Source organism: Phaenicophaeus curvirostris, chromosome 2, assembly GCF_032191515.1.
Source record: "Phaenicophaeus curvirostris isolate KB17595 chromosome 2, BPBGC_Pcur_1.0, whole genome shotgun sequence".
Lineage (NCBI taxonomy): Eukaryota > Metazoa > Chordata > Aves > Cuculiformes > Cuculidae > Phaenicophaeus > Phaenicophaeus curvirostris.
Genome location: NC_091393.1, coordinates 40703605 through 40718005, shown reverse-complemented (window position 1 = coordinate 40718005; position 14401 = coordinate 40703605). Strand labels below are relative to the sequence as shown.

The 14401-nt window shown below is 40.7% G+C and overlaps 1 protein-coding gene across 1 annotated transcript in view; it reads left to right on the top strand.

Annotated features, from left to right (window-relative positions):
* MAN1A1 (mannosidase alpha class 1A member 1) overlaps positions 1–14401 on the top strand; it is a 157751-nt gene that overhangs the window by 87212 nt on the left and 56138 nt on the right. The window contains exon 5 of the mRNA XM_069851778.1: positions 3228–3322. Within this exon, the coding sequence (XP_069707879.1) occupies positions 3228–3322 (95 nt within the window). The remainder of the gene's footprint in view (positions 1–3227; positions 3323–14401) is intronic.

Here is a 14401-nt window from a genome sequence, read left to right as displayed (position 1 = left end):
AATTAAAAAAATACAGTGGTTCCTTCACCCTTTTACCTTTGCTGAAAGAGTATAATTCTGCTCTGTAAAGTTCTTGTCTTCAGTCATTCAGGGTGTTGTTGTATTCTTGTAATTCTTGCCTATACTGTTGTTCTTAACAGATAGTGATTTAGCAGTCGGTATTTCAGCCATATTACATTAGCCCTTGAGACAAAATTGGATGATGTCCATAGCAGACTTTTTTTAACTTCAGAAGGGGGAAGGGAAATCACTTGCATGCATTAGTAATAAGCTGTTGGAATTCTCTTGTAAACAAGAAAAGCATCTTCGCCTCAAGACTTCTTCCAAAATTGTTTGATGGTTTAAAAATTTTTTTTTCAATTGTGATTTTGTAGTTGCCTGCTAGGAATATTGTTTACTATGTGGAAAGAGGTGCACTTTGGACAAGAAGTTAGAATGCCCAGCTTCACTGTATGTTCCAGTGTTGGTGTTCAGAGCACTGTCCTTATTAGGAGTGAATTACATTTTCTTTGTGTATCCCCATATGAACAATACTTACTGCTTTGTATCAGATGTCTTTATTTTTAAATAACCATTATTTTTGACATTTCCATGAAGCAGGCAATTTTATTTTGAAAGTAATTGTTAATTTAGAAAAGAAGTACAATAGAAAAAATATGTGATTTGGTAGAAATATTTGAAAATAAAGCATTACTGCTGCACGTCAGCTCTTTAATTAAGATACTAAAATGTTACGTTTTTGTCCAGAAGCAGTTATTTTAAGAGACCTCTTTCTGAGCTTGCATGTAATCTTTTTAATGATGAAGGATTAATACAGCTTATAAGGGACAGCAGTTACTGATTCTTCCTGCCACTGTTATGGTTAAAATGTATGTGCTATTTGGAAAGGCAATCTCCTCTTGTCCTCAAATACATATCTAAAGAGAGCACCTTTAACTTTATGGCACCTTTAACCACATTGCATAAAATAAAATATCGGTCGCCTTTACATATGGCAAAAGATAGGATTTTACGCTGTGCGTCATATGCTTCTACAGAAATTCGGGGTCCTTGTGTGCCCAGTGCTTGAGAGGGACGTAGTAGCTGCTCTCCTGTTAATACTTCAGTGTTTCAGGGCAGACATGCCAAGGTAAGCTGATGAGTTGATAGGGCCAGATGTTGTGAATTGCTGAGGAGGCCTCTCCTGTGCTGAAAGCAAAGCAGAGGTTTGGGTTCCATAGACCAAGGTGAAAAACGCGGCTGCACAGTGTGGTGTAAAGAAGGGAAAGCTTATGTGCTCCTGGTATTCCTCTCAAGGAAATGTATTAAGAGATAATTGTGCTCTGCACCAACTGTTTCTCAATATTCCTCAAGGTTTTGACCCTTGGGGAGACTAAATTATGTGCTGGATGAAGATTACAAATCCTAATTCTCATCTGAATCCACGAAATCGGTAAACCAGGAAGTCAGAAATTATATGGATTATGAAAGGATTTCCAGGCAAATTGTTTTCCATGCTTCGAGTTTCTGCCAGCACTCACATGCAATCCACTTAAAAAATTCTTCTGACTCCAGCCATAATTTGGCTTCAAATTACTTAACCTCCCTCAAAATATATTGCACTGCAATTCTAAATCTTGGGCTGTTGTCATAGAAATCTTGAGATCTGTGTCATGTGAATGGACTGTGGGGTAGTCTGGAGCTTCTTTATGGTAATGTGATTATCTCCAAATTTGTATTCTCTCCTGATCACGTATTTTACAATAATAAAAAGCCTTTGCTCAAAGTGGCTTTTAGAAAGTAGGATTTTATAAATTGTATTTTATTTATGTGGAAATTTCATTACCTTCTTTTTTCGAGCAAATGTCTTTATTTATGTATTCACATAAACATATATGAATTTTTTCCTTCTCTGAAAATTTGCTATACTGCACTTGGCTACATCATGACATGCATCAGATGTACGAATTGGTTTCTAATACATAAATAAATAAAAATTCATCATAAATATGCCGGGAGGGAGAAAATGAATTGAAGAGAGACATTAGAAAGAGAGAATGATGAAGGTGACTTTGCTATTTTGGCTACTGCACCTGGGATAATCCCTTTCAGTGTTGCACAGAATCCCAGTGTAATTCCAAGCAAATAGGCCTTGAACATCCACATATTGAAATCACTAAATAGGTTTCTATATTTAAGTTGGAACAATATTGCTTCTAATTAAAAATTCTCTTACTAGAGCACTCGGTGTTCAAATAGTAAGGTTAATGCAACCTGAGCTATGCTGGCAGCTGAAGGAGAGCAAAATCCTCTTTTGTTTTAGCTTTGTAACTATTTCTGTGGACATAGAAGTTCCTGATGTTAAATTGTTTGTCATTCCTGTGGGCGCGTGTTAATCATTTGATGTCTTTCCACTTCTTGTTCTTAAGAAGAAAGCTGAAGTATTTTAGGTACTAAAGATCAGTTAGGTCTCAGTTATCTGCAGGGGTATATTCCAATTTTGCGAGTAATTATTGCATTTATCCCTATCTACGTGTAAGCCATCTGAGTCCATAAAGGTCCATAAAGACTGTGGTGCTGCAAAAATGTCTCTTTTTGGGGGTGGGGGGGTTGGGGAGGGCTCGAGAAAGGGAAGGAAGTGGGAAGAGGGGATAGAGTGCACACGAAGAAGGGTTGTTTTTGCTGTAGATTGCCTGTGCAGCACATTTGCAGTACAGCAGGTGCACAGCAGTTTGGCCTGGGTTCCCACAGCACACTGAGCTGTGGTTAATAAACCTCACACAGAGCAAAGGCAGCATTTCTGCAACAGTGTCTCCGCTGCTCGGGGAGGAGGTTTTACTCAGGGCAAGCAGCTGCCTGTGAGCCAGCCTGGATCCAGCAGCGTGCCCAGCTAATGTCCTCCTTTTCCCAACCCCAGAGCACCTGGCCCGCACAGCAGGGAGTGTGCAAGCAGCTCTGTGCCAGCCAGAGCAGGTCAGAACATGCTGATGTCTCTGGCTTGATGCTAGCCATGCCAAATGCAGGTCCTCTGGGCATCACGACTGTGTGATCCTACTGTTTGAGTGTCCCAGTACCGTGTATAATGAAAAAGAGGTTGTGTTGCCTTGTTCCTTTGACATCACTCTAAAACAACATGCTTTGTTGTGTTGACATAACTTACGCTATATGCTCAGTCATGGTTTTATCTAAACTCATGTAGTGGGAACAACAATTCGTTTTCCAACACTTTGTTTCTTCCTAACTTCCAGGTTTTCCGAAAAAAGGCAGTGGAGCTTGGAGAGAAATTATTACCTGCTTTCAACACTCCCACGGGGATACCTTGGGCTTTGCTTAATATCAAGAGGTAAAACAAGTGCTTTTTGGTGACTAGAGCATATAAAGAAAATTTGTTGAAACCGTATTCACCTCAGAACTATTACAATTGCTCCACAGGTTTTGTCTTTCCAGCTAGGTAAAAGTTGACATAAGATCCTTGGTTCTACAGTTCTGAATTGGGAAATTTAAGTAGATATATGTTGTACATGCAAGAATGCATACAGAAATACATCTGTGCACCTCTGAAGTGGCTGCTTTTTTCAGTTAGTATGTTGTTCATCACTTTTCCTGAAGCCCTTCATTGCTTTTAATATTGTTAAAGTGGGATAAGAACAAAGGGGCATATGCTACTCTGAAAGGGTAAGATTTTCAGCTACTTTGTGCTCTTATTTTTACTTCTTCTTAAATGTAGTATCAGTATGTCCTTCATATCAAGAAACAAAAGTAATACCTGCTACAAATAATGCACTGTTTTGCACCCTTTCTGAAGGAGTGGTTTTTCTTTGGCCAGTTATGCTTTGAAGACAGCTACTTGTTTGCTATGGGAAGTCAGTTTCTTTACCCTGTCTGGGGAAGAATATTGAAAATTATGCCTGTGGGGTATATTTACATATTCATAGGGACACATCAGCTTTTTCATACTGTGAATAAACCCCAGCACCATACATCACAAGAAAGTGAATCAAGAATTTCACATGTATGCGTTTTGGTGTTGTGTGTTTTTGCATGCAGTCAGCCCCGACAGTCAGCATCTTCCACTGTTCTCTGCTTGATCAATATTTACGTGTACACCTTTTCCCCAGAGTGGGACAGAGGTTGTTGTGCTTGCTTGGTTGGCTATGTTTGTTTCAGGCTTCCCAGTAAACTGCTCAGAGCCGGTCCTACAGAAACCTCTGGTGTGTCATGCTTATCTTCCGCTTTTCTTTCAAGGGGAACTCATGTCGGGAGGCAAAAAGCACATCTTTGTGCAGGAGCAGGAGGGAGTTACCGCTTCCTGAACTTTCTTGTCATTAAGGGGCTGGTTAGCAGCTGCCTGGTGATGATCTTTGGACTTTTGACTGGTTACTTACATGCATGCTAATGATTTATCCTCAACAGACTTCAATGAGTTCTGCACAAGTTCAGTACAACAGCTTGAGGGGTTTTTGCTTATTTGTTTTTAAGCTGTTACAAAAACTTCTGAGTAAGAGACTCTAGCATACACTTACTTGCAATGCAACAGTACCTTATTCTATGAAGTATTTGTGAAGATATTAGAAGTATTCAGGCTAAAAAATTGTCTCATAAGTAAGCCTTATCTAAATCCCCGCTTATCTACTAACTGTATCAGGGATTTTGGCAAGTAGTTCAAATTCTTTGGTAGGTCTTTATAGCTTTGTTCCTAGCTTCTCACAATAACTGCTTTGGTGCACTACAAATGTCAGCCACAGATGCTAAAAGGTGGTAGTGCAAAAGGGATTAATTTCTTATCTGGCACTGAAGTGCAAGAAGATCTCTGCTGAGATACATTCTTCTGCTGTGGCAGAAAAAGTTACATCAAATGATGTCTTCTTGGTTATTTATTCTGAATCTTTGCACTTCCATTTAGATTTAACCTTCAATAGATGACTCTTCCATAATACTGTGTGTAAGCAAATACACTGTCATCCAGGCTTAGGAAACGCTAAGCCACTGAAGCCTGCATATATTACGGATTTAATATGCCTCATTTCTGATTAGTATTTTATTTGATTTTATTTTGATTTATGCTTCAAATTGGAAAACACAATAGATTGTGGGTGTCAGTGGTTATTTTTAAATTACTATATTTGGATTAAGAGATGAGCTGGGTGTTTGTTTCAGTATGCGAATAATTCTTCACAAAATAGTTTGTTTTCTCCACTTGTCCTGTATCATCATAGCCTGACTTGCTTTCTCCTTGAGTGCTTGTGTGTATGCACGTATATATCTGCTTTTGTCTGAGTGTGTCCTTACATATAAAAGGCATCCACTTCAAATCTTACACTCTCTTTTCCATTCTTTTTCTTCATCCTACTTCTTTCGTCATGACTTAATGACCATGGGACACTTACTGTTGATTTTAGAACCCTAATTATCAAATATAATTAAAGTTCACTGAGCTATTCTTTAGCTAAAAGTATTAGCCAGTTCTTGAGTGTGTGTGCTTACAAAATTCCATTTTGTCTCTGAAGGACATTTAGAGAAATTAGATCAGTAGTTTGTACTAGGATTTCCTTGCCTTTCTAAATGTTCCAGTTGCATTTCTGTATTTCTGATGTTCTTGATATTGCTGTGAATCTTCACTTCGTCTTCAGCATCTGTTTTTCACGTCTGCTTATACTGCCAAATTTCAAGTTCCTTTTAAACTGCAGTTGCTTGATTGAGTAACCAGTGTTGTATTAACACTTTTTGGCTATTCTGGCTGAGAACAGTGGTAGAAGGAGAGGTTGCAAAGAAAAAATGTATTTAAAGTGGTCGTGGCTTGACAGATAGGTTTGAGTCTTCTTATGGAGATCAGGAAAACAAGCTAGCAAAGCAACTTTTATTTATTTATTTACTCACATATTTGTTTCCTACCTCACTCAAATCCTTTGTTTAGATATTTAATCTTCAGTACATCTAAACCAGCAATTATAACAGCTTTTTAAAATACTGTGATCCTTTATTTTTCTTCTCAGTGAGCCCTGACAATCTGGTTTCATCATGCTAAAAGTTTCATTTTCTTTTCTCTCTAAAAAACTTCAAGTAATTTATGACTGAGCAATCTAATAGCTTGCATATTTCTGTAGTATGACTCTCAGATTTATAGACATAAAGAAATCTGAAATTATAACTTTCTTAGTGACTTAAGTAATCTTAACAAATATCCGGCTTGCACCACGTTTGCAAGATCAAGTGAACTTTTTAACGTATCTTTTTATTTTTAGCCCAGTGTCTATTAAAAATGAAGATGTAAGGGGCTTGTGTTTATGGAATAACACCCATCTGTGGAATACAGAGAAGACCCCAGATTGTTGTCAGTCTGTTTGATCAGTCAGGAATAATCTTCAGAGAGTACGATCCTGTCCAATGTTTTTTTCTCTTTTGGGTAGAAATTCTTTCTTCATGTAACTTTTTCTCCCTTTTAGAGCAGACCTGTATCCTTTCTTAGTCATTATTAGTTCCAATAAGACCACATTACTACTTTCTAATAAATAACCCAGAAGCATTCTTATAGGAAAAAATACATTTTTTTCTATAAAATCATAGAATCATAGACTACTTTGGGCTGGAAGGGACCTTAAAGATCATCTAGTTTCGACACCCCTGCCATGGGCAGGGACACCTCCCACTAGACCAGGCTGCCCAAGGCCCCATCCAACCTGGCCTTGAACACCTCCAGGGATGGGGCAGCGACAACTTCTCTGAGCAACCTATTCTAGTGCCTCACTACTCTCACACTGAAGAAGTTCTTCCTTATGTCTAGTCTATATCTTCCCTCTCCAGTTTATACACATTGCCCCTAGTCCTATCATTACATGCCTTTGTAAACAGTCCCTTCCCAGCTTTCTTGTAGGTCCCCTTCAGGTACTGGAAGGTTCTATAAGATCTCCTCAGAGCCTTCTCTTCTCCAGGCCAAACAACCCCAACTCTCTTAGCCTGTCCTTGTATGGGAGGTGCTCCAGCCCCCTGATCATCTTCGTAGCCCTCCTCTGGATCTGTTCCAACAGCTCCATATCCTTCTTCTGTTCAGGATTCCAGAACTGGACACAGTACTCCAGATGAGGTCTCACAAGAGAGGAATAGAGGGGCAGAATCAACTCCCTCAACCTTCTGGCCACGCTTCTTTTGATGCACCCTGGGATACAGTTGGCCTTCTGGCCTGCAAGTGCACATTGCCGGCTCATGTTGAGCTTCTCATCAACCAGCAACCCCAAGTCCTTCTCTGGAGAGCCATTCTCAATCATATCTTCCCCCATCCTGTACTGAAACAAGAGATTGCCTCGACCCAGGTGTAGGACCTTGCACTTGGTCCTGTTAAACCTCATGAGGCTGTCAGAGGCCCGCTTCTCCAGCCTGTCCAGGTCCCTCTGGATGACATCCTATCCTTTCAGTGTGGCAACTGCACCACTCATTTTGGTGTCATCTGCAAACTTGCTGAGGGTGCACTCAATCTCATTGTCAGTGTCATTGATGAAGATACTAAATAGCACCAGTCCCAGTATGGACTCCTGAGGGACACCACTTGTCATGGATCTCCATCTGGACTTTGAGCCATTGACCACTGCTCTTTGGATACGTTTCTTTGAATAGTTTCTTATCCACTGAACAGTCCACCCATCAAATCCGTGTCTCTCCAATTTAGACAGAAGGATGTTGTGAGGGACCATGTCAGAGGCTTTACAGAAGTCCCGTTGATCACATCCATTGGTTTTCCTGTGTCCACTGCTGCAGTTACCCCATCATAGAAAGCCACTAAGTTAGTCATACAGGATTTGCCCCTTGTGAAGCTGTACTGGCTGCCATTAATCACCTCCCTATCCTTGATGTGCTTTAGCATAACTTCTAGGAGGATCTGTTTCATGATCTTCTGAGGCACAGAGGTGAGGCTGCCGAGGGACAGGAGTGAGGCTGATGTTGGCTCTCTATACACTGACCAGTTGAATAGTTGTTTTAAGGTTATTTACTGCTCCCTGTGTGCTTCTATGTAGCAATAATGTTAGACATTAAGGTGCATAACTTTGTGAAGAATCAATGTATCATATAATCTTTAGGTGCATTTGAAACTTTGAAAAATAATTATGCTTAATCATTGAATAACCAGGTTGGAAGAGACCCCCCGGATCATCGAGTCCAACCATTCCTATCAAACACAAACCATGCCCCTTAGCACCTCGTCCACCTGTGACTTAAACACCTCCAGGGAAGGTGAATCAACCACCTCCCTGGGCAGCCTGTTCCAGTGCCCAATGACCCTTTCTGCGAAAAATTTTTTCCCAATGTCCAGCCTAAATCTCCCCTGGCGGAGCTTGAGGCCATTCCCTCTTGTCCTGTCCCCTGTCACTTGGGAGAAGAGGCCAGCACCCTCCTCTCTACAACCTCCTTTCAGGTAGTTGTAGAGAGCAATGAGGTCTCCCCTCAGCCTCCTCTTCTCCAGGCTAAACAACCCCAGCTCTCTCAGCCGTTCCTCATAAGGCCTGTTCTCCAGCCCCTTCACCAGCTTCATTGCTCTTCTCTGGACTCGCTCCAGAGCCTCAACATCCTTCTTGTGGTGAGGGGCCCAGAACTGAACACAGGATTCAAGGAGCGCTCTCACCAGTGCCGAGTACAGAGGGAGAATAACCTCCCTGGACCTGCTGGTCATGCCATTTCTGATACAAGCCAAGATGCCATTGGCCTTCTTGGCCACCTGGGCACACTGCTGGCTCATATTCAGTCGGTTGTCAACCAACACCCCCAGGTCCCTCTCCTCCAGGCAGCTTTCTAGACAGACTTCTCCTAGTCTGTAGCACTGCACAGGGTTGTTGTGCCCCAAGTGCAGGACCCGGCATTTGGCCTTGTTAAACCTCATGCCATTGGACTCAGCCCAGCGGTCCAGCCTGTTCAGATCCCTTTGTAGAGCCTCCCGACCCTCCAGCAGATCAACACTTCCACCCAGCTTGGTGTTGTCTGCAAACTTGCTAAGGGTGCACTCGATGCCTTCATCCAGGTCGTTGATAAAGACATTGAACAGGGCTGGACCCAGCACTGGGCCCTGGGGAACCCCACTTGTCACTGGCCTCCAGCTGGATTTCACACCATTTCCCACCACTCTCTGGGCCCGGCCAACCAACCAGTTTTCCACCCAGGAGAGTGTGCGCCTGTCCAGGCCAGAGGCTGACAGTTTCTCAAGCAGAACGCTGTGAGAAACTGTGTCAAAGTCTTTACTGAAGTCCAGGAAGACCACATCCACAGCCTTTCCCTCATCCAGCAGCCGAGTCACTTTGTCATAGAAGGCGATCAGGTTAGTTTGGCAAGACCTGCCTTTTGTGAACTCATGTTGACTGGGCCTGATCACCCAGTTCTCTTGCATGTGCTTCATGATAGCACTCAAGATCACCTGTTCCATGACTTTCCCTGGCACTGGGGTCAGACTGACAGGCCTGTAGTTCCCTGGATCCTCCCTGCGACCCTTCTTGTAGATGGGCACAACATCAGCCAGCCTCCAGTCCAGTGGGACTTCTCCAGTCTTCCAGGACTGTTGGAAGATGATGGAAAGGGGTTTGGCCAGCACATCTGCCAGCTCCTTCAATACCCTTGGATGAATCCCATCCGGCCCCATAGACTTGTGGGTGTCTAGTCGGGCAAGCAAGGTTCTGACCACCTCCTCTTGGATCATGGGAGCCTCAATTTGCTCCTCTAGCTCCTGGGTTTGTACACAGAGGGAACAACTTTCTTTACAATTAAAGACTGAGACAAATAAGTACCTCAGCCTTTTTCTCATTCCCTGTCACTGTTGTTCCTTCTGCATCCAATAGGGACTGTATGGTCTCCCTAGTCCTCCTTTTATTATTTATATATTTATAGAAGGATTTTTTGTTATCTTTCACAGACTTTGCCAATCTGATTTCTAGCTGAGCCTTAGCCCTTCTGATTTTTTCTTTACACAATCTCAGTTCCCTCCTGTAGTCCACCTAAGAGGCCTGTCCCCTCTTCCAGAGCCCATAAACATTTCTCTTCTTCTTGATATCACTCAAGATCTCTCTGTTCAACCAAGCTGTTTTCTCCCCTGCTGGCTTTTTTTCCAGAGCATGGGGATGGCTTTCTCCTGAGCTGCTAGAATTTCCTTTTTGAAGAGCTCCTAGCCCTCATGGGCTCCCTTGCCCTTAAGTACTGTCTCCCATGAGACTTTGCCAACCAGCCTTCTGAAGAGTTCAAGTCTGCCCTCTGGAAATTTAATGCTACTGTCCTGCTAACCACCCTCTTCACTGCACATAGAACAGAAAACCCTATCATCTCATGATCACTTTGTCCTAGGCGTCCACCTGCTGCCACATCCCCCACAAGGCCTTCTCTGTTCACAAACAGCAGGTCCAGGAGGGCACCCTCCCTTGTTAGTTCATTCATCAACTGTGGAAGGAAGTTGTCTTCCACACACTCCAGGAACCTCCTAGACTGCTTCCTTTCTGCTCTATTGTACTTCCAGCAGATATGAGGAAGATTGAATTCTCCCACAAGAGCAAGAGGCATTGATCTAGAGATTAACCCCATCTGTTTATAGAAGAGCTCATCAGCTGCTTCTCCTTGGCTGGGTGGTCTGTAACAGACTCCCATCACAAAATCTACCTTCTGGTGGGCTTCTCTGATTTTAACCCACAGGCACTCAATCTCCTCATCGCCACAATCCATCTCAATGCTGTCCAAGTCCTCCCTTACAAAGAGGGCTACCCCGCCTCCTCTCCTACCCTTCCTATCCCACCTGAATGAAAGAGTTCTGACTGGGCTAAATAATATTTTTATTTCTGGAAAACTAAAAAACTGAAAATGGGTTTTTTGAAGGCCCAGACAGTTTGCAAATATTATTTTTCTAAGGCATATATTGTGCTTGCTCCCCTGGCTCAGTGAGGAAAGCAAATAAAGTAAGTATTTGTGGATATAGGGACCCTGGGAAGTTTTGTGTAAAAGGAGAAGCCATGAAGTGTGCTTGGAGTGGGTCAGAGTGGGGAAGCTTAACAGAAGTCAGAAAGGAGGAGTCCGAAATACATTTCATCTATTTGTGTTAATATCAACCACAGGGAGTGGTAAGATTCTCTCAACATAAATGTAAAATGTTGGCTGTGTCTCATGGCAGTCCTGGATTTTTTGCTTTTGCACTTTACCAGTGATTATATGTAAATGGTGGGCATGAGTTGAATTCAATAGTACATGTTTTACAAAGTGAGATAGCAGAGGCCTTGCTAAATTGTTTGAACATAGTATTTATTTATTTGTAGGCAAGTGAGGATGGAAGGGACAAAACTGCAATATTTATGCTATTGGGATGTTCTCAGCACAAATTTAAAGCAAGATCCTACTTTTAAAAATTATCATTGTTTTTTAAATTATCACATTTTGTACAGAATATTTAAGTTATACTACAGGCCTTTTCAGGCATCAGAGCGTTTCAAGGTTTGATCAAAAGTTTCTTGGAACTACTGAGCCCTCAGAAGCACTGCATGGTTTCAGACAGCACAGGAAAAATATTTTTTTCTCTTATTTTGTTTTAAAAAAATTAATAAGGTAAAATACATCCCTATTTTTTTATTTTGAATGCTTGGAGTTTTACTGCCACCTAAGATTCCTGTTCCGTGATAGTAGTGCCAAGTAGCATGGCTCTTCCCCACCGGTCTGGCTTGCCCAGCAGAGCATGGCTGCTTTGGAGAGGAATTTTATGCTAAAAAGCCGGTGTCTGCCAGGATGACACCAGCACAGACATTGCTCTCTTCTGGGGCACACACTCTAGTGTTTCAGAATACTGACAGTATTTTAGACCGTGAGCATTTAAAGGTGCTTATCTCTTAGCACCTTCCACCTAGGAGGTAACGTGGCTGGTATTCTACACCTAGGTGGTTGTTTTATTGGTCCTTAGTCAACAGGACTTGCTTGAAAAAAAATTGTTTCCCTTAATTTCCAAATTCAAAACACGTTTAACGTCTCACGTGCTTAAATCACTTGAGGAATACATAGCCTTCAAGATGTCTTTAGTGTGTTACCTTGTTAGAAAAACTGTAGTATTCCTAAGACAACATTTTAACATACAACAGAATGGTTCTAGGACTTCTTCCAAAACCTTGTAATCAATGCATTCCTTTATAGTTTGTAAAGGAATCTCAGTGAACTGAAAAAGTTCGAAAATATAAAGAAGAAAGGATCCAAACACAGAAATTCAGTAAAACATATTGGACTGTTTAGTTTCCCCAGTTATACTACTGGAAATATGATTGTTACATTTTTGTAAGCATCAAGATGTTTGTATGATACCGTGTTCTTTAACAGAATTAGTGTTTCATGCTTTTTACTTATCCTAGTGACTCAGACACTTTCTTGCAGAGATTCAGTCAGCATGGCTAATTAAATTTTCTGGTTTGCGCTATTAAGTCTAGTGCCTGAAATAAACTGAAAAAAAAAAATAAAGCCTACAGAGTTAAATAAAGCTTGGTCTTCAAATTTGACTGTTGTTGGCAAAAATAAAACCTGGTTTTGAAACAGGTAGTTGTAGTGCCATGCAGAAGTTGCGATTAGACTTAATCTTTAATTTTATCTCTTCTTTCCAACTTTGGTGTCATTTTAGAGGAAGAAATCAAAACTCTCTAAGAAAAAAAATTGAAAGTATCCCAGTTTGCATGCTTAATAGAGGCTTTATGTGTGCGGTTTTGGCAAATGTTCCACTGATATAATAAATTAAAGTGGTAATAGTTACAAAAAGGATTTGGATATTGTGTTAAGCTCTGAGGTTTCCCTAGCAGCAAAAGAGAACATTTGAAACTAGACCTTTTCCTTCTGGCGTTTGGATCACAGCATGGCTTTGTTTTAGCACTGGATGCAAAGGCATAAATCCTAGCTGAACTTTACTTGTCTAAAAATTATTTGTCTGGTGTTGAACATACCTTTTGGCGTAGAATGATTTGCCTTCTAGAGATACCAATCTCTTTCCATTGTCTAAAGAAGACCTTAGGCAAATAATTAGAACAACTAACCTCTTGAGTTGAGGAAGTGAATTGCATAATTTGTATCTAACTAGTGACAAGTATGATTTCAGCAAAGGGCACATTTTTTTGAGCACTGGCATTTCAGGTGCTAGTTAACCCACTGGTGTGTTGCATGATTCATAAACTAGTTTACATTTATTGAGTTAGTACTGGATGCAAAATAAACTTGAAAAATAGATTTGTGTTTGGGTCATTTTCATATATGATGTCTGATTTGCAATTTCATTGTTTTAGAACATGTCAGAACACGACAGTAAGCAAATTGCTTGCCATGTCTTTGCTTAATCTGAAATGAGTAGTCAATACTGCATTGCATGACTAGTGTGTTATATTCAATGAGAGTCAAATGAACTATTGTAAAATTATATTTCATTAATTTTTTTTTTTAAAAAAAAACAGCTTTCCTTTTTTCCTTTGAGTTTCTGTAAATAATTCTTCCAAGGTCACACGTAAAATTAAACAAACTAGTCTGACAGTATTATTAAAACTTAGATTTTCTGATTGTAGGTATCAGAACACGTCAGTATTGTTTCAGTACAGATACCTTTTGAACTGTGGTGGTGTCTGATTTGCCATTGAACAATGCAAAATATCTCGTTATAAAAATACTAGAAAAATTCCATGAGATGGTTCAAGCCACATATCTATTTGGTGGGGGAAAAAAGGAACCATGAAAATATTGTTTTGGTGATAGCCCATAATGTTATGCTGTTGTTACTCAAACAATAATGTTATGCTGAATTTGCATGGGAGGCTGCTCTCTAACAATAACGTAGGAAAGATTTAGGACCTATGATTGCTATTGCAAAATATCTTTTGTAGTTCACATGCTTTCTTTATAGCCAAAGGAAAGAGATTCTAATCCCAAATTCTAACACTTTCCACACGGTTTATTAGTGCGTTGTAAAATGAATAGATACTTACAAGTGCCTAATTATCATACTACTCATCTGTGTAAAACCCTATGTGAATATTAGTGACGTGATTCCTCAGCATAAAATGCATGATTGTAAACACTTTATAGATCTCTGTGGTGCTAGCTATAGGTAGTGTTCTTTTATAAAACAAAACAAACCTTTTGACAAACTGTCCCACAGAAACCAGCTGGTTACAGGAAGATCTTGATCTTCGCTCCATGGCTTTTGCCTTCCTCCGCAGCACATGCTGTCTTCATGGTATCAGAGTCTCCCCTGGCTGTCACAAATTTTTGTCTTGATGCCTTAAAATAAGAGGGAAATGGCTTTTTTGTGTTTATGTTCTTTATAAAGAAGCTATGAAAGTTTTCTATGTTAAAAGGGGAGGGATTTGAGTCAGGGTAAGCAGGTTGCATTATTTTGTGTTTTGTCCTGGAAGAAATCAGGAGTAGGAAGTTCACCACAGTTACCTAGGGCGTTTACCAA